Source organism: Oncorhynchus kisutch, linkage group LG23 (assembly GCF_002021735.2).
Source record: "Oncorhynchus kisutch isolate 150728-3 linkage group LG23, Okis_V2, whole genome shotgun sequence".
NCBI lineage: Eukaryota > Metazoa > Chordata > Actinopteri > Salmoniformes > Salmonidae > Oncorhynchus > Oncorhynchus kisutch.
This window is the reverse complement of record NC_034196.2, coordinates 35,724,134-35,751,932: the sequence shown is the minus strand read 5'-3', so window position 1 is coordinate 35,751,932 and position 27,799 is coordinate 35,724,134. Positions and strand designations below refer to the sequence as shown.

Below are 27,799 nucleotides of genomic sequence, written 5' to 3'. Positions count from 1 at the left end.
TTACTTCCTATGAGTTTGATGGGGTTCTTTCTTTCTTTGTGTTTTGCTTAGGCAAGCATTAGTCATGGATCTGTCATCCTTTTGTGGTCTGCTTCAACCAATCAAGCATACAGTAGGAATCTGAGCCCCCAGATGCTGAATGATGGTTCCAATAAGAGCCATCCTGTCTGTGGGGTATGAAGTCAGTAGGGGAACTCCATGGCCTAGATTAGGAGGACCCATAGGGGATACAAGACACAGGAAAGACCCCACTTCCAACTACTCTGAGCAGAAATGTTTTTTTGCCCGTGTTACGAGGCTTTTAATGCCAGTTACAGAAAGATGCTTCTTCATTATTCATATTAATTCACATACCCGTTTGTTGCTAATGAAGTGGACAGGTATAATGCGTTATAAGCATGTACATTATGAGCATTTATGTCATATGGCTTATATTATGTGGCAATACTGTTTCAAAATGGCAGTTCTTTAGTCAGTACAAGACATTGAAAGGGGGGGGGGGGGGGGTCATACATGTTTATGACAAGTATGACAATGCATTATACCCACAATGCATTATACCCATTAGCGTTAATGTTGTGTTACCGGCTGGTCTATTCTTTAACAAACACAGCTAGTAAAGTAGTTTTTCTCCACATTTATGTAAAATTAATCTGGAGAGATACTCAAATGCATTTACAATGCCCTTGGAGGCATGTCAAGAGCATACTAGTGTGATTTCTTGTAGTTTAGCATGAAACTTACAATGTGGTGAATGACACACAGGAACATCCAAATCTCAAACAGCCCTTACAGCTCATTTATCAGTGCCAACACTGCCACCAATGAAAGAAATGGGATCGGTTGCCAAAGGATTGTGGTTTTTCGTTAATCTTTTCAGTTTCATGTGAACGATCTCCAATTGCTGGACCGTATAAAAGATATGCCATCTTGAATTTCAAAGGGACACACTGGAAAATCTTACCCTGAGAACACAATATCTCAAATGTGAAAAGTGTGAGTGTAGAGATTAGTCCCCGTTTAAGCTGATTAAACTGAACCAGAGTTAAAAGTATGTTTAACCAAGAAACCATGCAGATTCAGCACTTCGGTATGGGAGATTAGGTCACAAGGAAGAGCTTGAGTGAACTGAAGAGAAACAGAATCGACTCGCTGGCCTTAAAGCCACACAGACTGAAGCAAATCTACTTTAAGTACCTCACAGTGACAATGAATAATAGCCCACTGTTGACGATTGTAGAGCAACAAACTACATCTGTAACGAAGTCTATGGCATTTTATTAAAAAAGGAAACAAAACAAAAACGTTGACTAAAAGTATCAGCACCTTTACAAAAAGAAAGCACAATACATAAGTTTACATTATTTGCAAGAGTTGAGTCTGCTCGAGTGTAACATTAGTTTCTATTAAAACGGACAGTCAGTCATCCATCTGCATCGTCCATCAAGAGGGATACGAGTGCACCAAAGCAGTATTACAGTTTGAGCTCACTTAGATTGTGAGTCTGTAGAAACAACAAAGGCTACATTTCATATGGATCCATACACTCTACCCATGGCACCTTTCATTTACCACCTCGTCTCATCAGAGATGAGTAGCGGCTTGAACCACTACAGGGGCTTGGATTGGGCAATAGAAATGGATAAGGCTCCTTCAACAAAAGTCCCTGTTCCTGGATCAAATGTAATTATTGTAATTAATGGAGTTAGGTATGTGACAATGGTCCTGGATCAGTGTCCAGAGGACATGACAGCCAGGCATAGAGTTTGGTTAACATTATGGGGGCTGTAAGAAGGGACCAGTGGAATGTCTATTGTTGAGTTTGTGTGTGTCTCTCAGAGGGCCCATTGGGGTTGACCATTTGTTGACCAGAGGCTCTGTAGTAGCTTACTGCTGCTTCTCTCTACCAGGCAGGGGCAGTGTTGGCAAGTCGTCTCATTCGTCTGAAAGGAAAACACATGGAATAGGTTATTATGTGGTCGATGGCAAATCGGCTGGATGAATAGAGAAGATTCTTAAATGGGGAATCTGATGACGTAGGACAGGGGCTGACATACTGCTGACCAGATGCCCTATTACAAATTAGAAACTGACGGGTTTTGCCCAGATCAGTTTTCAAATAGTGGTGCAGACCAAAAGCAATGTGTCTGATTTTGAGGCAAAACCATCTCGTGGTCTCTTCCTCAACCTTCCAGTTTACTGGTCTGTCTCTGTAACGTTTGGGCAGCCCACTTTCTTTAATGATTTCTTCCTAGAGGACAAGGTGAGTTCTAATAAGTTCCACTACAATGCTCCTTCGCCCATTAAAAGGAATACTACACACTAAAAACATATTTGAGTGTTTTGTTCATTAATACAATCCCCCCAAAAATGGTGCATGTCAGCAGTCAAGTTTTCAAGTTACAGAACAGTACAGAGCAAAAACTCATGATGCGTGTTCTATCTTGAAAACCTCATTGATGACATACACAATTATTTGGACTAAATGAACAAAAAAGGAAACTTGAGCATAGGATTCCTTTAAGCCATTCTATAGCAGTGGACATAGAGACGGGGAGAGGGCGCTAGTCATAGAGGAAGGCTCTATGTCAATGTCTTTCTGCGAGTCCTCCCATCTCCTCACCTCCTTCTCAACTGTAGAAGGTCCAAGGTCTCTCCCCTCGAACCTTCTTCTCCAAGGGGTTTTGAGAAGTAAGCAAGTAGAGAGGATGCGAGGAATCGAAAGGAAAGATGAATTGAGAAAGAACCCAGGTTTTGAATGGCAGGCCATCTCTCTCTCTCTCTCTCTCTCTCTCTCTCTCTCTCTCTCTCTCTCTCTCTCTCTCTCTCTCTCTATTAGCTGGCATTCCTGTCAGGTTTTGAATGGCAGGCCATCTCTCTCTCTCTATTAGCTGGCATTCCTGTCAGGTTTTGAATGGCAGGCCATCTCTCTCTCTCTATTAGCTGGCATTCCTGTCAGGTTTTGAATGGCAGGCCATCTCTCTCTCTCTATTAGCTGACATTCCTGTCAGGTTTTGAATGGCAGGCCATCTATCTCTCTCTCTCTATTAGCTGGCATTCCTGTCAGGTTTTGAATGGCAGGCCATCTCTCTCTCTCTATTAGCTGGCATTCCTGTCAGGTTTTGAATGGCAGGCCATCTCTCTCTCTCTATTAGCTAGCATTCCTGTCAGGTTTTGAATGGCAGGCCATCTATCTCTCTCTCTCTATTAGCTGGCATTCCTGTCAGGTTTTGAATGGCAGGCCATCTCTCTCTCTATTAGCTGGCATTCCTGTCAGGTTTTGAATGGCAGGCCATCTATCTCTCTCTCTCTATTAGCTGGCATTCCTGTCAGGTTTTGAATGGCAGGCCATCTCTCTCTCTATTAGCTGGCATTCCTGTCAGGTTTTGAATGGCAGGCCATCTCTCTCTCTATTAGCTGGCATTCCTGTCAGGTTTTGAATGGCAGGCCATCTCTCTCTCTATTAGCTGGCATTCCTGTCAGGTTTTGAATGGCAGGCCATCTCTCTATTACCTAGTGTTCCTGTCCTGGTCCCTGATCTTCTTCTCCATCTCTGCGTCTGTCAGGGTCTCCAGCAGGGGGCACCATGTGTCAGCGTCGCCTGTGTTGCGGATGGCGATTTCCACCGTAGGCAAGGGATTCTCACTGCAGGAAATGACAGAGCGACAGGAAATCAAAGACAAACGAGGAAGAGAGCGCCCAGGATGGGACATGCTGCAGTCATGGTGTGTTGAAGAAGTAGAAGAGCAAATAAGAGGCATCTTGGGGAGAAAAAAAAAAACGTTGTCGCTCGTGGGTTAGTCCCATTTTGATGAGGAATAGACATACAAAGGGACAAAAATGTGACTTACTGGAACTTATTTCTACCATGTATTTTTTTCACGCCCAAGATGCCATGTAAAAGTAGAAAAGCAAAGCACACTTAACCAAAGCATTGAAACAGTCATAAAGCAGCCATCAATCAAAAGCTGCTCGGACCACTACAGCATTTTACGTACCTCTAGTCAAAATGTCTACAAAACATTATTCCACCTGGTAAACGGGATTCCAAAATAACACATTCAATTTCAATTTGACAAATTAAGACCTAGGACAATAGATAGGAAGGCACCCGTGGAACCGTTTTGTCAGATACTTCCTGGATTTCTGAACCTCTCCCTATGTAGTGACAATAAGCCACACAGTACTTGACTATCCTTTCCATTCTATGTGCAGACTGCAGTTTGTAGACAAACCAACAGTGATAACTACAGTTTTCCCTGACTTGGCAGAAACAGAATACCTCATACAACTTCATTGGTTTTACTCTTCATAAACAATTCATATAGTTTCCATACTTTGGGGGGGGCGTGTCCTGCAAAGTTAAGGAAACAGGCGAGAGAGAGAAAGAGATAAAAAGTGTAAATGTACTCAGCTTCCCAGGGCAGACCGTGTCAAGAGAACGTGGGTGGGTAGTAGAGGGTTAAGCTTGGGGAAGAGGGGGGGTAGTTCAAGTAATTCAAAAGCATATTGACCTGAAATCAGACCTATAAGGGACAGACAAGTGGGGGGAGAGAGTAGAAAAGAGAATTAATTTGCAATGCAAAACAAAAAAAGCCATGATGATGACGATGTTAGCTAAACTCCTCATTTCCCATTTACACACAATCAATGGCTTGAAATGACTTGAAAAGCATTGGCATCAGGGTTGGGCTCAAAACCGAAACCAATCGAATGTCAATCGTTTACAAATACCAATAAAAAATCTGCCATTTCTCAATTTGTTAAATGTGCTTTTTCCAGTTCATTTCATGAAATCACCATTAGTGAAATGGAATTGTGCCCAACACTGATTGATAAGTAGGTCCCAAATGATCCAAAAGTCCCAAATGAACTGAGCCAAGCTGATGGGATGAGACAAACCATGCAAGGCAGAGTGGGGGAGGAGCACATACACAAACAAAAGGGCTGTATGTCTGTCACTGGCAGGGGGAAAACCTATACAACGTTAAGATATTTCAATTTGTAAAACAAATGCCATTACACGCTAAAAGGAACTGTTTCAGGGTTCAAATGGCTGAAGAGTACTACTTGAACAGATGAGGGGGTAGCAAGGTTTTTGTTTTGGTGGGAAAACACATGGTACTCATGCTTGTAAATAATGGATGTGTGTGTGTTTGTGTACTCAGTGATGTAAACAGGACGCAGGCAGTCTGTGTGTTTGAAATCTAAATCCACTTTGTGAGTCACAGGTATGCAGCCAACTGTTAAACCCTGCACACACAAACACCTTAAACTGACCCCAGTCCATGTCACTGTGAGATACAGTTCATCTTAAAAGAGCACAGAACATAGTAACATGAGGTGAACTAAATGCGTTCTGGCCTTATACCAGCAACGCTCCATGACGCAGGCGACCACACATCTTGAGTATTTAAGACGTATTCTACAGGACAGAATGAGACTCTGGAAAATGCTGTGTTTATGCTGAAAAATGTTGGTGGGTGTTGTGATAAAGACACTGCAAGCAGAATGTGGACAGGTATTTCTACCACTTCAACTTTCAATTCCATCAGTACTCCAGGCAACGCATAGGACATTAATATGTCTGAACGAGCATGAGTGTGTGAAGGTTCTGGTCTGGGAGGGTGTCCTGTGTGTGTGTGTGTGTGTGTGTTACCTGAAGGCGTATGTCCTCTGGTGCCAGCTGAGCTGGCCACGGATGCTGTAGGCGATGGTGGTGACAAACTCTCCTCCCAGGCCCAGCTCGGAGCACAGCTTGAGGGCAAACGTCTCCGGAGAGTTCTCCCTCTCCGACATGTCCCACTCAAACTGGTCCACCAAGGAGATGTTCCCCACGTGGATATTCAACTGAGGCGCACACACACACAAACAGTTTAAGAGATACAGTATGTATCCGAGTGATGTTTCCCGCCAGTTTGAGACCCCTCTTTGTCACATGGGCCAAATGCAGACACTGGAAATTACTATTGAGATAGTCTTTGACCTTTGCAGCAGTGAAGTGTGTGTGTGTGTGTGTGTGTGTGTGTGTGTGTGTGTGTGTGTGTGTGTGTGTCCCTATAAAATCCACATTGCGGAAAACGCGGACAAGGAAATTCAGACATTAAACCGGAACATTCAAAAATGTTTAACTAAATAGTCAACTTAGAAAAGTCATTAAATTTGCCAAAGTTAATCATAAGACATGAACAAAATGAATAAGTTATTTGTATTTTCCTGTAACTTTCTGAAAGGGCACAGGAATGCCCATCTGTGTGTGTTTGTGGTGCTTGTATGTCTGGTTATCACCCTGTGCAGCCGTTAGCGATAATGCTAACCGTCTGCTGGTAGATGGAAAGGCTTTCCCAAAAACCTTGTCAATCATTTCTTTCGCTATAAAGCAGCCTATGCCTACCTTGAAGAATGATTAGAGCCCGACGGGTAAATCGATTAACGGCCGATATTAGCCTTTCGTATAAATATTTGTATCGGCCTTTATTCCACAGATAAAAGCGTTGATATTATATACATAGGATAAACAAAAACCTATACGTCTGCTCATTTGTGTTAAACATTTTATATTTCAATGGTTGCCTGAAGAGGGCGCTCAACAAGCTGCTCATTGAGGTCACAACGTGAAGGAGAGTAGTCATGGTGGTTTGACGGTGAGTAGCATGCCACAGCCAGCTTATTTGAATAAGTAAATAATCAAAAGTACACTTCAAGCAAGCAGCCCTGTCCTCATCATATTTGCTTAGTTATAGGTCCTGAATAGTTACTCTGAAAAGTTATTTCTCTCTCATGGCTACCAGGAAGTTTGAAAAGAGGCTGAGTGGGCGGGGGGAGCTTATTTTGACAAAAATCAATGCCTTGACCGACAGCTCTTGAAGTGCATTTGGAAAGTATTCAGATGCCTTGACTTTTCACGTTACAGCCTTATTCTAAAATGGATTAAATACATTTTTTCCCCTCAATCTACACAGAAACGTACGCATTCATGATTTGGAAAGGTACACACCCGTCTATATAAAAAAGGTACCACCGTTGACAGTGCATGTCAGAGAAAAAAACAACCCACGAGGTCAAAGGAATTGTCTGTAGATCTCCGAGACAGGATCGTGACGAGGCACAGATCTGGGGAAGGGTACCAAAAAATGTCTGCAGCTTTGATGGTCCCCAAGAACACAGTGGCCTCCATCATTCTTAAATGGAATAAGTTTGGAACCACCAAGACTCTTCCTAGAGCTGGCTGCCCGGCCAAACTGAGCAATCGGGGGGGGGCCTTGGTCAAGAAGGTGACCAAGAACACGATGGTGACTGACAGAGTCCCTCTGTGGAGGAACTACCTAGCCAGCAAGGTAGTTAGCTTAGCTAGCAACCTGTTCAACTTTTTATTTCACCTTTATTTAACTAGGTAGGCTAGTTGAGAACAAGTTCTCATTTACAACTGCGACCTGGCCAAGATAAAGCACAGCAGTTCGACACATACAACAACACAGAGTTACACATGGAATAAACAAACAGTCAATAATACAGTAGACAAAAATAAAATAAAAGTATATATACAGTGAGTGCAATTGAGGTAAGATAAGGGAGGTAAGGCAATAAATAGGCCATGGTGGCGAAGTAATTACAATATAACAATTAAACACTGGAATGGTAGATGTGCAAGTTGAGATAATGGGGTGCCAAGGAGCAAGATAAATAAATACAGTATGAGGAAGTTGGAACGTCCATTTATAGATGCAATGATCTGTGTGCTGCTCAGACAGCAGGTGCTTAAAGCTAGTGAGGGAGAGTCTCCAGCTTCAGTGATTTTTGCAGTTCGTTCCAGTCATTAGCAGCAGAGAACAGGAAAGAAAGGAGGCCAAAGGAGGAATTGGCTTCGGGGGTGACCAATGAGATATACCTGCTGGAGCACATGCTACAGGTGGGTGCTGCTATGGTGACCAGTGAGCTGAGAACGCTATCAGAGAAGTAGTTGGTGAACCAGGCGTGGCAATCATTTGAGAAACCAAGGCTGTTTAGTCTGCAAATAAGAATGTGGTGATTGACAGAGTCGAAAGCCTTGGCCAGGTTGATGAATACAGCTTCACCGTAATGTCTCTTATCGATGGCGTTTATGATATCGTTTAGGGCCTTGAGCGTGGCTGAGGTGTACCCATGACCAGCTCTGAAACCAGACTGCATAGCGGAGAAGGTACGGTGGGATTCGAAATGGTTGCTATGTGCCATCTCCCTTATGTGCTAACACTGGACTGGCGCCAAAGTGAACAATTATCCTTGATACAAAAAGAACACTGTTCGCTGTACTGCAGCGCCAGCTGTGCCACCAGAGACTCTGGGTTCGCGCCCAGGCTCTGTCGCAACCGGGAGGTCCGTGGGGCGACGCACAATTGGCCCAGGGTCGTCCGGGTTAGGGAGGGCTTGGCCGGTAGGGATATCCTTGACTCATCGCGCACCAGCAACTCCTGTGGCGGGCCGGGCGCAGTGCACGGTAACCAAGGTTGCCAGGTGCACGGTGTTTCCTCCGACACATTGGTGCGGCTGGCTTCCGGGTTGGATGTGCGCTGTGTTAAGAAGCAGTGCGGCTTGGTTGGGTTGTGTATTGGAGGACGCATGACTTTCAACCTTTGTCTCTCCCGAGCCCGTACGGGAGTTGTAGCGATGAAACAAGATAGTAGCTACTAAACAACTCGATACCACGAAATTGGGGAGAAAAAGGGGTAAAATTAAAAAAGAACACAGTTACTGTCTGGGCCTATTACGTTAGCTGGTGGGATTATTTCGTTTGTTTTCACAAATACGCAAAAAGCAAGACAGTTGGTGCAGAGCTATCATTCAGGCTATGTGCTTGCATTCATGATTAGATAAGTTGCTAACATTAGTGAGCTAGCTAAATTAGAATGTGTGAGTAAAACCAGTACGGCAAGTATTTGCCTGCATAAACGTTTTCAGTCATCGGTGCATGACATTTGCAGTTTAACTCTATAGCCAATACCTTTGTATTGAATTACGGTGTAATGTACACATGGTTTCTGTAAGGAAACACTGTCGTAATGAACAGCTAGCTTGAGCTTGATCTAACGTACTCTCACTGCTAGGTTGCCATAAAGTGTGTTACTTTTGACCTTTGTAAACACTAGTAAATCTACTCAAGACAAATGCTGACACCTAGTTACGAATGGCATGTTACTGCATTTCAATGCTTATTTGTGAACAGTGCAGTTTCAGATTGACTTGAGACAAATTTAAATTTATTCATCCAGCCACCCTTTGTGGTGGTTTAGCACAAACACTTTTGCATACTTCTTATCCACTGCCATAGATGCACATCTTTTAAGTTGTACCTAAGGTAAACTAAACATGTTTAACTATCGTATTTAGAGGTGAATATCCTGTAAACCACAAATAAAATGTTCTTAAATCATTTGTAATTTAGTTAAGAAATCAGAGTATCTGTTAATCCTTTGGAGCACAATGTGTAAAACATGTTTAATGCTTTTCTCCACCTCTTTCATAAAAAATAAAATACTTTTTTTTAAATGGCAGATATAGTTGCTAATCGTGACTTTTGCTTCCCTATCAGTATCAGCTTCACTAAAAACGGTTAAAAAATTTAAAAATTAAAAATCACATATTTCAGGCTCGAAGAGTGATATCATGATTATTTGAATAAATCCAGTGCAGATTTGTTTTCCTAAACTCTGCAATTTACATGAACGCTACAGAAACACCGCTAACCAAACAACGGTCTCTGGCTGGTGGCACTGGCATTAAAGGGTAACTACACCCAAAATGTAATCTATATCATATTTTTCCTAGACATCAAAAGTGGTCTTGTGAAGTGGTTTAAGCATTGTTTTGGACTAAAACAAACTTGTGTGATTTTGAGAGTGAAAATCAGAAAAAAAACTAAACGGAATCAGGCAAAAAAATATACAACTGATTTTATAAAGTCCCTAGTGTGTGTGTACCCACCTTGATGATGACCCTCTGGTCGGTCTGCTCGTCCAGGATGCTGTCTGTGGGGTAGGACTCTATCTGCTGGCGGATGGCTGAGGCAATGGCCGGGACGAAGGCCAGTGGGTTCAGGTCCAGGTCGTCACAAAGGATCTCTGCAAACATCTCCGGGGTCATCAGCTTCTCTGGAGGAGCAGGAGAGGATGGTGGAAGAGTGAAGGGTTGAGTCTCAATAGTCTAAAGAGGCTTCCTCATCTACTTTCCTACATTTGGAGAGTTCAGGGGTGAATCTCAATACTCTATGAAGAGGCTTCCTATGTGTATGTTCATGCATCTTCAGATCAGTGTACATAAAACAAAGGGTTCACAAGGATAGGAAGGAAGCCCCAGCTTTAATATTTCAGCTTCCAACAATGTAATTGTCTCAACGTCAATAGTGAAGAGGAGACTCCGGGATGCTGGTGTTCTAGGCAGAGTTCCTCTGTCCAGTGTCTGTGTTCTTTTGCCCATCCTAATCTTTTTATTGGCCAGTCCGAGATCTGGCTTTTTTTTTTGCAACTCTGCATAGAAGGCCAGCATCCCAGAGTCGCCTCTTCACTGTTGACGTTGAGACTGGTGTTTGCGGGTACTATTTAATGAAGCTGCGTGTTGAGGACTTGTGAGGCATCGGTTTCTCAAATTAGACACTAATGTACTTGTCCTCTTGCTTCTTTAAAATCAGCACAACCATTTTTAGCTGTGCTAAGATAATTGCAAAAGGGTTTTCTAATGATCAATTAGCCTTTTGAAATGATCAACTTGGATTAGCTAACACAAAGTGCCATTGGAACACAGGAGTGACGGTTGCTGATAATGGGCCTCTGTACGCCTATGCAGATATTCCATTAAAAATCTGCCGTTTCCAGCTACAATAGTCATTTACAACATTAACAATGTCTACACTGTATTTCTGATCAATTTGATGTTATTTTAAATTGATAAAATGTACTTTTCTTTCAAAAACAAGGACATTTCTAAGTGTAAACTCTCCTTCCAGACTCATACCAAACATCTCCAATCAAAAATCAAATCTAGAATCGGCATATCTTATTGACAGTTCACTCAAAGTATTGTTACCTATATCTATTGCATTACATTTTTGTCAAGCAATTATTTTAGCAAACAATATTTGTAATTCATCCTATATTGTCCCTAACATCCTTACCCCGTAGCAACAGATGTGGGATACACACACTCAACCCCTTTCCCCCACAATCAACCAGAAGCTCAGATGCTCAACAGTTGTTACATCCCAGAGCCCAACTCAAGAAAGGACTTGATTTATGAATGCATATACAGTTACAGCTGTTTGAGAAAGCATGCAAGATTGAGCAAAATTGGCAAGAATGGGGAGATTTGATTAACCAATGTCATGTCCTAGTTGATGGAGATCAGATACACCCCCTTCACCTGACACACACACACACACGCCTGTTGTGACCATTTTCCCAAGCATCTCTGAGCAGTCAAACCTTTTGATTATTTTGTACCGCCAGGGCCACAATAATTTGCTCCCTCTCTGATTGTCCGAGTGTGACCCCCTCCCCATGGGTTACTGCAGCTAGTGTTGCCAGCACTGCCACTACCTGGGTGGAATACCCACCGGCTAGGGACAAAGTCATCAAGGTTCTCATTAGCAGTTTGAGAATTTCCTTGTATAGTATGCTCGTCCATCAGGGACCGTTCCATCATGATAGGAAAATAAATAACGTAGATGTATAATTTATTTAAAAATGTATATCCCTCATCTGCACAAAATTGTATGCTCTCTCTCGCAACCCCTGCTCACAGACATACATTGGTTCTGGGATAAACAACCGTTTCCTTTCTTACTCACTTAATGCCACACTTTTCCCAAACACAAAAACACACCTTCCATCACAATACATCCACACATACCGTGCCTTATGTCTTTTGTTTGCTATTCTTATCTCTACCATGTTGAGTACCTGTGTTCAAATTCGTTATTTATCCTTTCTTCTAATAGCATCTTATCCATTTTTTAAATAATATAAAGTTCAATAATTATTTTACTACATTCCCTATCTTGAATGGTAGTGTAGTTGTAGTTTATTTAACAATTACTTAATTGTAATTGCTTTTCTATCCATTTTTTTAAATGATTACAATCCCTACCATGGCTAGTATTTGGTGTTCTATTATTCGACTCCTCTATGAGAACGTTGTAATTTTTAGAATAGCCATGGAGTAGTCTTTGTGTCTCGGAACATTTGGTTGTCAATAAATTGTATATTGACTACGAGAGCTACATGCTTCCCTTTTAATCTATTCTCAGGAACTTCTCCTCTTTCTTGAATACCAGTACGTACTAGATTCTCTCATAGATCTAGTCTGTAAGTCAAGTAATGCTTCTCTCAGAAAGATGTTTTCCTTTTTAAGTTCATTTAACGTCCGTTTCTCCCACTTCTATCGTAAGCCACTAGATTAATGAGATGCATTCAGTGTGGCTTTCTTTTGAGGCCGGTTCTGTTACAGGCAACGATTCTACAGCCTTTTAGGTTGTTTTCAGAATAACACCCTTAACTAGACTTTGTTGCTCTAAAGCAGGATAGAGAGTGGAGCAGTACCGTTCATGTTCCAGGTGAACGCATCTCTGAGCTTCTGCCCATCAATCTCCATGTCCAGACGGATGGGAACCAGCACCTCGGCCTGAGACGCGTTCTCGTGGATCACCGCCGGGTCGTGGTCATCAAAGCTTTGCAGAGGGAAGAAGATAACGCGTTAGATTAAACTACAATCTATGAAACGTTAGTACGACATTTGTTGGCATTCCAGTCATTGGAGACCCCATTAAAGACATTTATCGTGAATAGCAGGCTCTAAAATCTACCGCTAATTTAGCTTTTACTCACTTCCAGCAGGTCATTGTTAGCAAAAGATGAATCCAATCAGCGTCATTGTACACCGGTGGCCATATTTGATACACCATTGGGAATGATGAATTGATGCTCATCATATGGGAATTCTTTGTCTCTCTGTCAGCATTCTACTAGCCTGGTGGTCTAGTCTGTTTGTACATTAGCCAACTTCTTTCGGTGTTTGTTCATTTGTCATGCTAACCATATGTATGGCTTGACAACAATAGAAGAATTGGCCAGGGTAGTAGTCTACGCATTCGAGTAAAGTCTTTTAAGTTCTGTGTTGGACCCCAGGAATATTAGCAGACATCATCTAATGTGGATCCTAATAAAACGATAAATTATAAACTGGGTGATTCAAGCCCTGAATTCTGTTTGGTTGACAGCCGTGGTATATCAGACCGTATACCACGAGTATGACAAAACATGTATTTTTACTGCTCTAATTACGTTGGTAACCAGATTATAATAGTAATAAGGCACGTCAGAGGTTTGTGGTATATGGCCAATATACTCCGGCTATGGGCTGTATCCTGGCACTTTGCTTTGCATCATGCGTAAGAACAGCCCTTAGCCGTGGTATATTGGTCATATACACCCTCGTGTCTTATTGCTTAATTCAACAATGGAAAATTTGATTGTCCTGCCCAATTGGGTGGACTGTGAAAGATTCAGGGATCTGTCTGCTCTACTGATTTGTAGACTGTATTTCCCAGAGTAGATGTCCATCAACACTAAAATTCAGAGTGCAGCATGCACAACATGCACTGTTCAACAGATCACATCTGTGCCAGAGAAAGGAGAGATGTTCACTAGAGAAGCCACAAGATGGGTCTCACCAAAACCACAGCAAAAGGAGCAATGCTTTGAGCCAGACATGCTTACGTCGTTTTCAAGGTCTTGAAAAAAAAGATGTGATTTCTAGCATTGTATAGGCCTTTTGGAGACTGTGTCAAATGTTGACAACCTAGCTGGGAAAGTGATACTAGGTCTACATTCTTTTAAAAAGGATTCAAAACCCACAGAAGTGGTAGACCTCCGAAGTAAACAAGTGTTGTTTATTATCCCACCCGGTTACCTTAGCAACTTAGGCTATACAAGGTGAAAAGGCATCACTGTTTATTCACCCAGTTTGCATCACTCTTTGTTTGTTCAAATAATTTTGTTATTTAGGCCTACATTTCACAAGTTAAGGGTGTCCTATTACAAAACGAACCTTTCTACCATCAGATAAACAAGAGTCTAACATAATTGAGTATGTACTTCCCTATTTATTATCTAAACCGTAGTTACAAATGCAAACAGCAACTAAACAAAGATGGCTGCCTTGCAATTCAGACATGAAAACAAGAACTACGGTCAGAGACCATGCCTGTTGAAAACATGGCAACGGCACTTAAAAGCCTCCATCTTTCAAGGTCAGCAAGAAGTGCCCCTGTATAAACAGATGTGTTTTGATAAGTTCCAGTCACACAATGAAATGCTTGTGTGATCTAGACAAGTGGGCTGTGGGACAGGGGAGAGAGGGAGGGATGTTTTCATAGACGGTCATGTCAGGACAGGAGATAGTGGTTGCTTTCTGGAAAACCATCAGAAAAGCAGCTGATGATGAACGAGCAACTCTACGGAATGTAAAAACCAGAGGAGTCCCAGTGACCCTGGATGACCTCTGTCTCAGACTGCATCTCCTGAACCCCAAATAGCTTGAGAGCAGGAGGTTGATAGAGTGCGACTGAACCATCCCTTACATTTTCCCACACTCTGAAGGTTCCCCATAATGACTACGGCTATGCAGTCATCCATTCACTGATGAGAGCCGTTGAGCAAGCAGATCTGAGATTCATCATCTCGTGTGGACATATCGGGACTTTTCTGAAGGCTTATTTTCACAAGGGAAATGTAGAAATGACCTTGCAGTGGTCAATGAGAAAAAGAGTAGAAAGACAGTTCCACAAGTGTCAGAGCCTAACCTGGCCTGAAAAATGCAGCAATGTTTCTCAATTTGGAAGACAAGATGCATTAAGACTATAAAACAACTTTTTGATCTAACAATTTTTTTAATAAATCAAAAAATAACTAAAAATTAGAAATGGACACATCTTAAAATGATGTTACGTAATTATGAACTCAAATTTATAGATGTGAAAGTTGGACTGTATTTTATTTATTTATATATATATAGGATTTTAAAATGTGAAAAATGTAAAGATTATAAAAAATAAAGGGCACGCCTATATAAATGGCACACAAGCAATCAAAGTTTATTTGTGGCTGTATTTATATGAATACATCCACAAACACTGGCCAATGTGGGTGGGCTTTCCTCACCACAGGGGGAAGGTCCTCTTCTTGTCGCGGCCCATGCGGTTGCGGTTGATGGTGGTGGAGCAGGGAACAGCGTCCAGGTGGTGGGAGCTGTTGGGCAGTGTGGGGACCCACTGGCTGTTCCTCTTCCCCTTCTGCTCCCTGAGATGGACAGAGAGAAGTAGGGACTTTTGAAAATTTGTTCACACGCCAAGGTGCCTGTAGGTAGCTTGAAAAGGCACATTTTGCATACATACTCCCAAAATTTGGTAGCCAATATTGTCATGCACTAGATGTTATGCAGGACTCTTATGCAATTGGGGTGGCAGGTAGCCCAGTGGTTAGAGCTTTGGGCCAGTAGGTTGCTAGATCATATCCCCGAGCTGACAAGGTAAAAATCTGTCATTCTGCCCCTGAACAAGGCAGTTAACCCACTGTACCTAGGCCATCATTGTAAATAAGAAGTTGTTCTTAACTGACATGCCTAGTTAAATAATGGTTAAATAAATACAAAAAAAATCCTCCCATCCAGCTCAGTTGGTAGAGCTTGGTGCTTGCAACACCAGGGTTGTGGATTCTATTCCAACAGGGGACCAGTATGAAAGGTATGAAAATGTATCCACTCACTAGTGTAAGTTGCTCTGGATAAGAGTGTCTGCTAAATGACTCAAATGTAAAACATGTAAATGCAGATAACAAGGAGGCATCACCTGAGGTAGGCCGGTGGTTCTGTGCTGATGGAAACAGCTTTGTACTTCTCATCGTTCCCCTCGAAAATCTCTTCACATTCGGAGGCCTTCAGCAGAGTCACACTTGTGGCTAAAAGTTATGTAACCATGTGTTGTGTTAATACTTTTTGCACCAACTCACTTTACCCCTACCTAGATGTACATAGCAACATCAATTACCTACTACCCCTGGACATCGACTCGGTACTGGTACTCCCTGTATATAGCCATGTTGTTTTTACTCTTTATTGTTATTTACCGTGTAATTATTCCTTGTGTCATTATTTCAACAAAAAAAAATGTATCTTTAACTCTGCATTGTTAAAAAAAAAAAGACAAATAAGTGAGCAGTTAGTCTACACCTGTGCGGATGACAATAAAATAGCTATTTCTGACAAGAGCGTATCACTCACCGTGCGATGATGCTACAATTTTCTTCCTCTCCTCTACTGAGGCCAACCTCCTCGAGAGTGATGGGTACCTTTTATACAGGGAGCCCCTGAACATACGCAGGTAGTTTCCAACCTGAGAGCAAGGAAGAGAGTCAGCTATTCTGTACTTACTAGTAGAGTATAGGGCCCCAGACAGTCCAGAAACAACCCGAAGCCCTTACACGTCATGTAGCCAAGTAGTGACTGAGCACGTAGCTAGTTAGCCGACGAAACTCAACGATTTACGATTGTACATCGTGGAGTTGAGTAGGCTTGTTAGTTGCTATGTATACAGTTGTCTACTTTAGTTAGCTAGATCTTGTTTCTGCCTATGATTCATATCTCCAATAGTGTTTGACTATAATATGGGCAGAGAGTAGCTGTTTGGAGTTTTTAAATGAACAATGTTGGGAGAGAACCACCCAGCGCACAACTCCAGACGGTCACAACAATACCTAACGTTAGCTTGATAGAAAGGAGTTTTGTCGATTGAATGGGTCAATGGTGCGCTCAGTTGATTTTGTGCTTTCTACTACAATACACAGCATTCTCATAGGCTACACTATAACTGCATGCAATATTGACCGTGGTAGTGAACTAACGTTAGCTAGCTAGACATAGTTAATTATGCAAAGCGGGATGTTAGCTAGTTTGTGCTCTGGCTAGCTAGCTGCTAACGTTAGCTTTCAGAACAGACACAACAATGCAATGGCACAGGCTGATGATGGCCAAAATGCTGGCTGCCAGTACGCTGTGTTGACAGCTAAATATTCCCGTTATCATACAGCTCATACATACCTCTGATCCAACCATATAAAAGTCTCCATCTTGCTCTAACTGAAATTTAATCGGTTTCTGCCCAAAGGTTTTGCTTAACGCCATTTTTACAGTAGCTAGCTAGTAACAAAGCTCCACAGCGCATGCTCAAACTGCCGTGTTTAAAAGTGTCAGTTCGGCGCCAAGGTGCGATGTCTTGTGAAGACAAGATAAAACATATAAAAACTGTATTTCTATGGTCTATAACCTGGCATTTGACCGGTGATAAAATGTTTGCCAAACATTATTTTAAAATAAATGTATCTACCACCTTTGTGGAGAGTTGGTGGTCTAATGAAACTTGTGCATCTGTGACTGATTCTTTGTAGTGTCAGCTGTCTTTGGGTGATTGTCAATTTCGGACAGTAGACTAGCCTTCTTCCTCCAATATTCCTCTCATATTTACCCCTCATAAACTACACCTGAACAAAATGAACATCAATCTAATGTGTAAAAGCACAGATCATGCCTTTATAGGGTAATTGACATTGTAATATTATGGTGTGCTGTAAAAAAAAAAAAAAAACTGTAACCCGTTACATTACCATCAGAAATATTGTAATCAGATTACAGATACTTTTGAAAAACTAGATGATTTACTTCGAGGATGACATTTAAATTCGGAAAGGATATTTGTGAGAAAAAATATATTTGACACTTTCCTGTTTTCTCAATGACATTCAAATCAGCATTGAAAAAATAAGCAAATTTAAGTTTGTTCCACCTGAGCAGTGGTACAAAATGTACCCAATTTTCATACTTGAGTAAAAGTAAAGATACCTTTAAAAAAAAGTCACCCGGTAAAATATTACTTGAATAAAAGTCTAAAAGTAGTTGGTTTTAAATGTACTCAAGTATCAAAAGTATAAATTATTTCAATTGTCTTATATTAAGCAAACCAGACAACACGATTTTCAACACTCAGACACAATTTACGAACGAAGCATTTGTGTTTAGTGAGTCTGCCAGATCAGAGGCAGTAGAAGAGCGTGAACAATTATCCTGTCCTGCTTAACATTCTAAATGTAAACGAGTACTTTTGGGTGTCAGGGAAAATGTAAGGAGTAAAAAGTACATTCTTTTCTTTAGGAATGTAGCGAAGTAAAAGTAAAGGTTGTCAAAAATATAAAGATTAAAGTAAAGTAGAGATACACCAAAAAATGACTTTGGTTGTACTTATTAAGAGTATTTTTACTTAAGTACTTTACACCACTGCACCTGAGCGAGTCTGACCACAAGTCAAAGACCACTATGATGACACACCAAATGTGTTTGCTGGTTCGCGGGAAAAGAGTAGGAATAGGCTTTTGTAAACTACAGTTCAAACTATGTCTTCCAACGGTGCGACTGCTGTCGGTATCCAAAGATTATCCAATTTGAATAAATGCTTGGAGGTAAGGATGACACCAGTGGTGTAGTCTATGACGATGCTTATTATTGATATCTACATAGGCATTGATGTGACTCGCCAATGCTAGAAGGGGGACCCCAATTGAAAAAGTTTGGAATCCCCTGCTCCATAGGAATTAATGGAATTCTACAGTATTTCAATTCAATGTTTCAAGAACAGAATTACCTCTATTTAAGTATTTTTGTTGTTGTAGTTGGGGCAGTAACATTATAACTTTCAAAAATTATACTTGTATACATGCATTTCTATAGCTTAAAAAAGTTTTTGCGTGGAGGAGTGCTAAGATGGAGGTGTTGTGACTTGAAAACAGCGCCCCCTTTTAGTCATCTAGTATATACAGTGCCTTGCGAAAGTTTTCGGCCCCCTTGAACTTTGCGACCTTTTGCCACATTTCAGGCTTCAAACATAAAGATATAAAACTGTATTTTTTGTGAAGAATCAACAACAAGTGGGACACGATCATGAAGTGGAACGACATTTATTGGATATTTTAAACTTTTTTAACAAATCAAAAACTGGAAAATTGGGCATGCAAAATTATTCAGCCCCTTTACTTTCAGTGCAGCAAACTCTCTCCAGAAGTTCAGTGAGGATCTCTGAATGATCCAATGTTGACCTAAATGACTAATGATGATAAATACAATCCACCTGTGTGTAATCAAGTCTCCGTATAAATGCACCTGCACTGTGATAGTCTCAGAGGTCCGTTAAAAGCGCAGAGAGCATCATGAAGAACAAGGAACACACCAGGCAGGTCCTAGATACTGTTGTGAAGAAGTTTAAAGCCGGATTTGGATACAAAAAGATTTCCCAAGCTTTAAACATCCCAAGGAGCACTGTGCAAGCGATAATATTGAAATGGAAGGAGTATCAGACCACTGCAAATCTACCAAGACCTGGCCGTCCCTCTAAACTTTCAGCTCATACAAGGAGAAGACTGATCAGAGATGCAGCCAAGAGGCCCATGATCACTCTGGATGACCTGCAGAGATCTACAGCTGAGGTGGGAGACTCTGTCCATAGGACAACAATCAGTCGTATATTGCACAAATCTGGTCTTTATGGAAGAGTGGCAAGAAGAAAGCCATTTCTTAAAGATATCCATAAAAAGTGTTGTTTAAAGTTTGCCACAAGCCACCTGGGAGACACACCAAACATGTGGAAGAAGGTGCTCTGGTCAGATGAAACCAAAATGGAACTTTTTGGCAACAATGCAAAATGTTATGTTTGGCGTAAAAGCAACACAGCTCATCACCCTGAACACCATCCCCACTGTCAAATATGGTGGTGGCAGCATCATGGTTTGGGCCTGCTTTTCTTCAGCAGGGACAGGGAAGATGGTTAAAATTGATTGGAAGATGGATGGAGCCAAATACAGGACCATTCTGGAAGAAAACCTGATGGAGTCTGCAAAAGAACTGAGACTGGGACGGAGATTTGTCTTCCAACAAGACAATGATCCAAAACATAAAGCAAAATCTACAATGGAATGGTTCAAAAATAAACATATCCAGGTGTTAGAATGGCCAAGTCAAAGTCCAGACCTGAATCCAATCGAGAATCTGTGTAAAGAACTGAAAACTGCTGTTCACAAATGCTCTCCATCCAACCTCACTGAGCTCGAGCTGTTTTGCAAGGAGGAATGGGAAAAAATGTCGGTCTCTCGATATGCAAAACTGGTAGAGAAAATACCCCAAGCGACTTACAGCTGTAATCGCAGCAAAAGGTGGCGCTACAAAGTATTAACTTAAGGGGGCTGAATAATTTTGCACGCCCAATTTTTCAGTTTTTGATTTGTTAAAAAAGTTTGAAATATCCAATAAATGTCGTTCCACTTCATGATTGTGTCCCACTTGTTGTTGATTCTTCACAAAAAATACAGTTTTATATCTTTATGTTTGAAGCCTGAAATGTGGCAAAAGGTCGCAAAGTTCAAGTGGGCCGAATACTTTCGCAAGGCACTGTATGTATATATATATATATATTGTAATGACCTGACTAGACCATAAAGGAACAATTGTTTGGCCGTAGCCCACGCCAAATAAATGAAAGATAACCCACAAGCTAATCGTGACCTTCTCTTGTGAAGCCCAGACGTAAGAGAGAGAACAAAGGCTAAACCTGGTCTTAACTTCCAATGCTCCATCCCCTTGCCCAATCCCCCTCCACGCCACTCCGCCAACCGCCAGGATGCCCGGCATCAGAACATTCCAGGCATTCCCGTGATTGGCAGATTGATTGGCATGTCGGACCCCGCGAACACTGGGTACTGGTAAGTACAACACAACCACCTACTAGCCTAACACATAACACACAGCTGTCTGTGCGGGTCGCTACAATATATATATACATTTTCCTACATTAAACAAAGGAAGAATAAGAGCCCTCTCCCCTTTATCTGTGGTGATTTCTTTGTTAGGTAACAGCATTACAATGAGATAAACACAACACATGAAATCTGTGGGTGGTAGTTTTATTTAACCTTTATTTTATCAGGGAGTCATACTGAGACCAAGGTCTCTTTACAGATAAGCCATGAATTACACAAATTACAGAAAATACACACTGAACAAAAATATAAAGGCAACATGTAAAGTGTTTGTCACATGTTTCATGATCTGAAATAAAAAATCCCAGACATTTTACATACACACAAAAGCTTATTTCTCTCAAATTTTGTGCACAAATTTGTTTATACCCCTCCTTTGTTCATATTTCTCCTTTGCCAAGATAATCCATGCACCTGACAGGTGTGGACTATCAAGAAGCTAAACAGCATGACCATTACACAGATGCACTTTGTGCTGGGGCCAATAAAAGGCCACTTTAAAATGTGCAGATTTGTCACACAACACAATGCCACAGATGTCTCAAATTTTGAGGGAGCGTGCAATTAACATGCTGACTGCAGTAATGTCTACCAGAGCTGTTTCCAGATAATGTCATGTTTATTTCTCTATCATAAACTGCCTCAAATGTTGTTTTACAGAATTTGGCAGTACATCCAACCGGCCTCACAACCACAGACCACGTGTAACCACACCAGGCCAGGACCTCCCCATCTGGCTTTTTCACTGGGATCGTCTGAGGTGGGGGCAGGGGGGGGGGGGGGGGTGAGGAGTATTTCTGTCTGTAATAAAGCCCTTTCATGGGGAAAAACTCATTATTGGCTATCCAGTGGGTGGGCATGCCTGCCAAGTGGGTGGGCCTATGCCCTCCCAGGCCCACCCATTGCTGCACCCCTGCCCAGTCATGTGAAATCCATAGATTAGGGCATTTGAATGGACTGATTTCCTTATATTAACTATAACTCAGTAAAATCGTTCACGTTGTTGCATGTTATATTTTTGTTCACTATAAATACAAAATGCAAGCAGAAAGAAAAACACGATCATAAAAAACAAAACATATTCCTCAATCATAAGGTCCTCAATCAGCTTTCTGAATTGCCCTAGAGACACCAAAACATTGTTCCACAAATAAGGTGTAACAAAATGTGATTTACCTAACTCAGTAGACTAGAGACCAAAGGAATTTCCAGAGTTCACCTCACTGAGCCCGGGTGTGGTAACTCGTATGTCTAAAGTTTGATGTTGGTACAGTGAGACTTTTTGTAAAAGGGCTTTATGAATGAAAACATAGCAATCTATCAACCTATGTGACGTCAAAGCGAGCCAACCAACTTTCTGTTAGAGAATGCAGTGATGAGTACTAAAATTGTCGCCTAGGAACTTGATCAATATGGACACAAACCAAATCAGAGTTATTTTTATGCACTCTAGAGCGCAATAAACATATACTTAGTTTTACCTGCATTCAATACTAATTTCAGGTCAATAAAGTTTTTCTGTAATATAGGTTCAAATTAGGTTAAAACATTTTACAAACAAGTCGATATTGTTATTTAATTTTTTTTATTTATTTAACTAGGCAAGTCAGTTAAGAACAAATTCTTATTTACAATGATGGCCTACCGGGGAACAGTGGGTTAACTGCCTTGTTCTTGATTTTTTTACCTTGTCAGCTCGGGGATTCGATCCAGCAACGCTCTAACCACTAGCCTATGTAGCCTAGCCTATGTAAACAGTAAAAAGTACAGGACCCAGAATCGACCCTTGCGGGACACCTTTCATAATATCCAGGAAACCTGATTTAATACCATCAGTAGATACACATTGAGTTCTATCTAGTGATTTTTAAACCAGTTACATGCAGCCTGATCTAAGACAATTGAGGAAAGCATCTGAATTATCAGTAAGTGTTGCCACTCAGTTTTAGTTAAAAAATGTAATGTCACATGCACAGGATACAGCAGGTGTAACAACGTACAGTATGCTTAACTTATGAGCTCTTTCCCAACAATGCACAATAAACGTTAACATAGATTAGATATATAGATGTGAAATAAAACATGTGAACTGTGAGAAGAAAGAAAAGAAGAAAGAAAAGAAACAGGAGAATATAGTTAAAGTATAGTATATACAGGTAAGTGCAGTTAAGGTATACTGTATACAGGTGAGTGCAGTGCCAATACCATTGTTACAATGTGCAGGGGTACTGGAGTGATTGAGGTAGAAATGTACATGTAAACCAGGGGTAGCCCTTTCCTGCAGTCAAATGATCTAGTGGCCTGATGGGTGGAATGTTATTCATCTTTTTCATAATTTCATATTTAATAGAACTTTATTTTGTTTTAACCTGAGAAAATCTGGTGTTTCTACATCAAACATTTTTGTTATATTTCAGACTTTTGTGATTAATATAAAGTGTAATATTGGGATGCAAACTCAAAATTGAATACATTTCAACTTCATATCTGACATGGTACAGATGTCTTCTTTTTTTAAGCCCATAACCATGTGTGAGGTGTATACTTTTGTTTCAAGGTAGATTTGTTAAAGACTACCAATAAACACTTTGTGTGACCCTGATATAGCCCACTACAGTAAAAGGTTAAAGTGGCTGGTAGCAGGATAAATACTGAAGGATAATAATAATCGTGACAAACAATACAGCAGCATCGGATGGTAATATGAATCCCTATAATAAATCAATCAATTATGGCGGCAGCATATGTGGTGCGTGCATGGTAATGATTGAGTGTGAGTATGTGTGAGGTGTCAGTGGGGAGTGTGTGAGCATGGGTGCATGAGTGTGTGTGTACACGTGGATGTGAAGAGTGTCAGTGTAGGTGTATGTGGCTAAGTGGTAGAGACCTGAGGATGGGCATAGAGTCCGTGCAGGTAGTCTGTGGAAGAGAGAGAGGGCAGGGGTGGTCAGCTATTCAAGTTTTATGCTATTAAACAGTCTTATGGCCTGGGAAAATAAGCTCTTTTGGAGCCTGTTGGTCCTCAACCTGATGCTCCAGTACCACCTGCTGGACGGGTGCAGAACTTGAGATCTCTGAAATGTAATTACTTGTTTAAAAATAATTTGATGGGTGCTTATATCTGTCCTATTTCACAAATGTAGAAGTGTGCATTACTATGCATGTGTGAATTGGAAATGTGTTATTTGCATATCCTAACTCACCGTGATACACCCTCAGACAGTGGGATAATTTATTTATCTAACCTTTTTTTTAAACTAGGCAAGTCAGTTAAGAACAAATTCTTATTTTACAATGTCAGCCTACCCCGGCCAAACCCTTCCCTAACCCGGACGACGCTGGGCCAATTGTGCACCGCCCTATGATACTCCCGATCACGGCCAGTTGTGATACAGCCCAGGATCAAACCAGCGTCTGTAGTGACACCTCTAGCACTGAGATGTAGTGCTTTAGACCGCTGCGCCACTCGGGAGCCTTTAATGGCCAGGGTCTGCCATTATCAATAGCGACCCTGGAGCAAGTGGTTTGCTCAAGGGCCCAATGCTCTAACCACTAGGCTACCTGCTACCCTACTCATTTACTGATCTCATATAATTCGACATAACCCAACATGCAAGCGTTTTTTTATATAAAATTGTGCATCTGAATGTTTTCATTATATTTTTTCTAGTAAACAATCTGCTCGTAATGAAGGTGACAGGTGTGCATAATGAAGGGCAGCCTGGCGCCCTCGAACGCCAGAGAGGGAGAGCGGGAGCAGGCGTGACAGCCTACAAAGTAAAAAAGTATAGGCTAGCGAATTTGATTTCAAAATATAGCGAATTTGATTTTGAAATATAGTAGGGCCTATTTGTATAATTAGTAGTTTGATGCATATACAGTGCATTCGGAAAGTATTCAGACCCCTCGACTTTTTCCACATTTTGTTATGTTACAGCCTTGTTCTAAAATGGATTAAAAACCCAAATGGGTTTCATTGGTCACAGTCTTACATTCTCAAATGTCCCCATTTCTCTGTCCATCTCAGGGAGCAGAAGGTGAAGAGCAACAGCCAGTGGGTCCCCACGCTGCCCAACAGCTCCCACCACCTGGACGCTGTTCCCTGCTCCACCACCATCAACCGCAACCGCATGGGCTGCGACAAGAAGAGGACCTTCCCCCTGTGGTGAGGAAAGCCCACCCACATTGGCCAGTGTTTGTGGATGTATTCATATAAATACAGCCACAAATAAACTTTGATTGCTTGTGTGCCATTTACAGTGCATTCGGAAAGTATTCAGACCCTTTCACTTATTCTACATTTTGTTAAGTTACAGCCTTATTCTAAAATGGATTATATTGGATTAAATTAAAGGTTGCGTCCTCCAAAACATGACCCACCTAACCACGCTTCTTAACACCCAGGATTGTGTCAAGGCACAGATCTGGGGAAGAGTACCAAAAAATGTCTACAGCATTGAAGGTCCCCATGTACACAGTGGCCTCCATCATTCTTAAATGGAAAATGTTTGGAACCACCAAGACCCTTCCTAGATCTGGCTGCCTGGCCAAACTGAGCAATCGGGGAGAAGGGCCTTGGTCAGGGAGGTGACCAAGAACCTGATGGTCACTTTGACAGAGCTTCAGAGTTCCTCTGTGGAGATAGGAGAACCTTCCAGAAGGACAACCATCTCTGTAGCACTCCACCAATCAGGCCCTTATGGTAGAGTGGCCAGACGGAAGCCGCTCCTCAGTAAAAGGCATGACAGCCCGCTTGGAGTTTGCCAAAATGAACCTAAAGACTCTCAGATTATGAGGAAACAAGATTCTCTGGTCTGATGAAATCAATATTTAACTCTTTGGCCGGAATGCCAAGTGTCACGTCTAGAGGAAACCTGGAATCATTCCTATAGTGAAGCATGGTGGTGGCGGCATCATGCGATGGGGATGTTTTTCAGCAGCAGGGACTGCGAGACTAGTCAGGATCGAGGGAAAGATGAACAAAGCAAAGTACAGAGAGAACCTTGATGCTCCAGAGAGCTCAGGACCTCAGACTAGGGTGAAGGTTCACCTTCCAACCGGACAACGACCCTAAACACACAGCTAAGACACCGCAAGAGTGGCTTCGGGACAATTCTGTGAATGTCCTTGAGTGGCCCAGCCAGAGCCCGGACTTGAACCCGATCGAGCATCTCTGGAGAGACCTGAAAATAGCTGTGCAGCAACGCTCCCCAATCCAACCTGACAGAGCTTGAGAGGATCTGCAGAGAGGAATGGGAGAAACTCCCAAAATACAAGTGTGCCAAGCTTGTAGCATCACACCCAAGAAGACTCGAGGCTGTAATCGCTGCCGAAGGTGCTTCAACAAGTACTGAGTAAAGGGTCTGAATACTTGTGTAAATGTGATATTTCAGTTTATTTAAAAAATACATTTGCAAAAATGTCAAAACTGTTTTTGCTTCGTCACTATTGGTTATTGTGTGTAGATTAATGAGGGGAAAAATGATTTAATACGTTTTAGAATAAGGCTGTAATGTTAAAAAAAATGTGGAACAAGTCAAGGGGTCTGAATACTTTCCGAATGCACTGTGTATAGATATCCTAGCCTACCCTTTTCAGGAAATACATTCAATGCAGTATTAGCCTTACATTTAGCTAGTTAATGATGGGTTATACATAAGCATTTAACTTATATCCTCGGTCTCTTGCGCATTAAGCAATCGTATTTTGGATGTAATTTCAAGGGATTTGATGGAGAGAGAGAGAGAGATAGAGACTGTGAGAGTGCTCACATATGCACTGATTTAAAGCACCAATATTTGACTGATAGGCGTTTTAAAACTTTGCAGCTGTAATTTAAAAAAAGTATTATCTTTAAATCAATGGGCTGTCTGCCCCCACCCTTTGATTCATCATGCAGAGGCTGTAGAGAAGCCAGATTTAGACATTGCATATCATTTAATAGTTCCAATTCATGCCACGCTGTTCACATAAATAATTTATTATAATTTACCTGTTTCTCGCAGTTATTTATTCCCGGGAAAAGGGAGAGGGTTCCCCCATTCAACCCTATTCTTGTTGCCTTCTTCTGTGGTCACAAGCACAGGAAGTGCAGCCACGAGCTGAAAAACTGGTGTCGTCTGCCTGTAATGTTTTGACTACTTATGCACTATACAAACAAGCAGTGGTGGAAAAAGTACCCAACTGTCATACTTGAGTCATTTCTATGAAGATACCTGTACTTTTACTCAAGTAAAAGTGAAAGTCACCCAGTAAAATACTACTTGAGTAAAAGTCTAAAAGTATTTGGTTTTAAATATACTTATCAAAAGTAAATGTAATTGCTAAAGTATACTTAAAATGCAAATCAATTTATAACATTTTTGGCATGCGTTTTTCTGGATTTTTTTGTTGTTATTCTGTCTCTCACTGTTCAACTAAACCTACCATTAAAATTATAGACTGATCATTTCTTTGTCAGTGGGCAAACGTACAAAATCAGCAGGGGATCAAATACTTTTTGGGCTTATTTTGGCGAGAGTGAAACCTCGGGGGAATAGGCGCAATGGAGTGTGGGATTGTAGTTAATTACCACGTTTCTGACCTGAACTCGGTTGAATATGTTTAATGAAAACTACAACTCCCTTTCAGACATACATGAGAACACCCTCCTGAGTACATGAGAACACCCCTCTTTCTCCTCCTAGAAGAACTGGTTAGGCTGTTTTCATGTTATCTAGAGCGTTAGTGACTGTATCTGTGCTGCTGGCAACAATTTAATTACGTTTTTTGCCGACTTTTACTGACACAGGTCATATTCAACGTGTGTTGCGCGTCTCGTAAATGCAATAGTTATTCTGCACTCTGGCACACTCAGACGAGAGCACTGAATTCGGAATAGATAGTCAGCGTGAATTTACGAAGGCATCCCCCGAGAAACT

The 27,799-nt window shown here is 41.4% G+C and overlaps 1 protein-coding gene across 2 annotated transcripts; it reads right to left on the bottom strand.

Moving 5' to 3' along the window:
• Window positions 1–1,258: 1,258 nt before the first annotated feature.
• smarcb1b (SWI/SNF related BAF chromatin remodeling complex subunit B1b) lies at window positions 1,259–17,252 on the bottom strand. 2 transcript variants are annotated; one of them, XM_020457709.2, is made up of 10 exons: window positions 17,122–17,252; window positions 16,306–16,417; window positions 15,875–15,983; window positions 15,189–15,326; window positions 12,570–12,697; window positions 9,961–10,127; window positions 5,660–5,850; window positions 4,515–4,526; window positions 3,514–3,645; window positions 1,259–1,943 (listed from the first exon to the last, which is right to left on the bottom strand). In XM_020457709.2, exons 1-10 carry the CDS (start codon window positions 17,203–17,205, stop codon window positions 1,904–1,906), a joined length of 1,113 nt encoding a protein of 370 aa, XP_020313298.1. In that variant the 5' UTR covers window positions 17,206–17,252; the 3' UTR covers window positions 1,259–1,903. The 2 variants fall into 2 exon arrangements, with proteins under 2 accessions (XP_020313298.1, XP_020313299.1); XM_020457710.2 differs by lacking the exon at window positions 4,515–4,526.
• Between the last annotated feature and the right edge of the window lie 10,547 nt (window positions 17,253–27,799).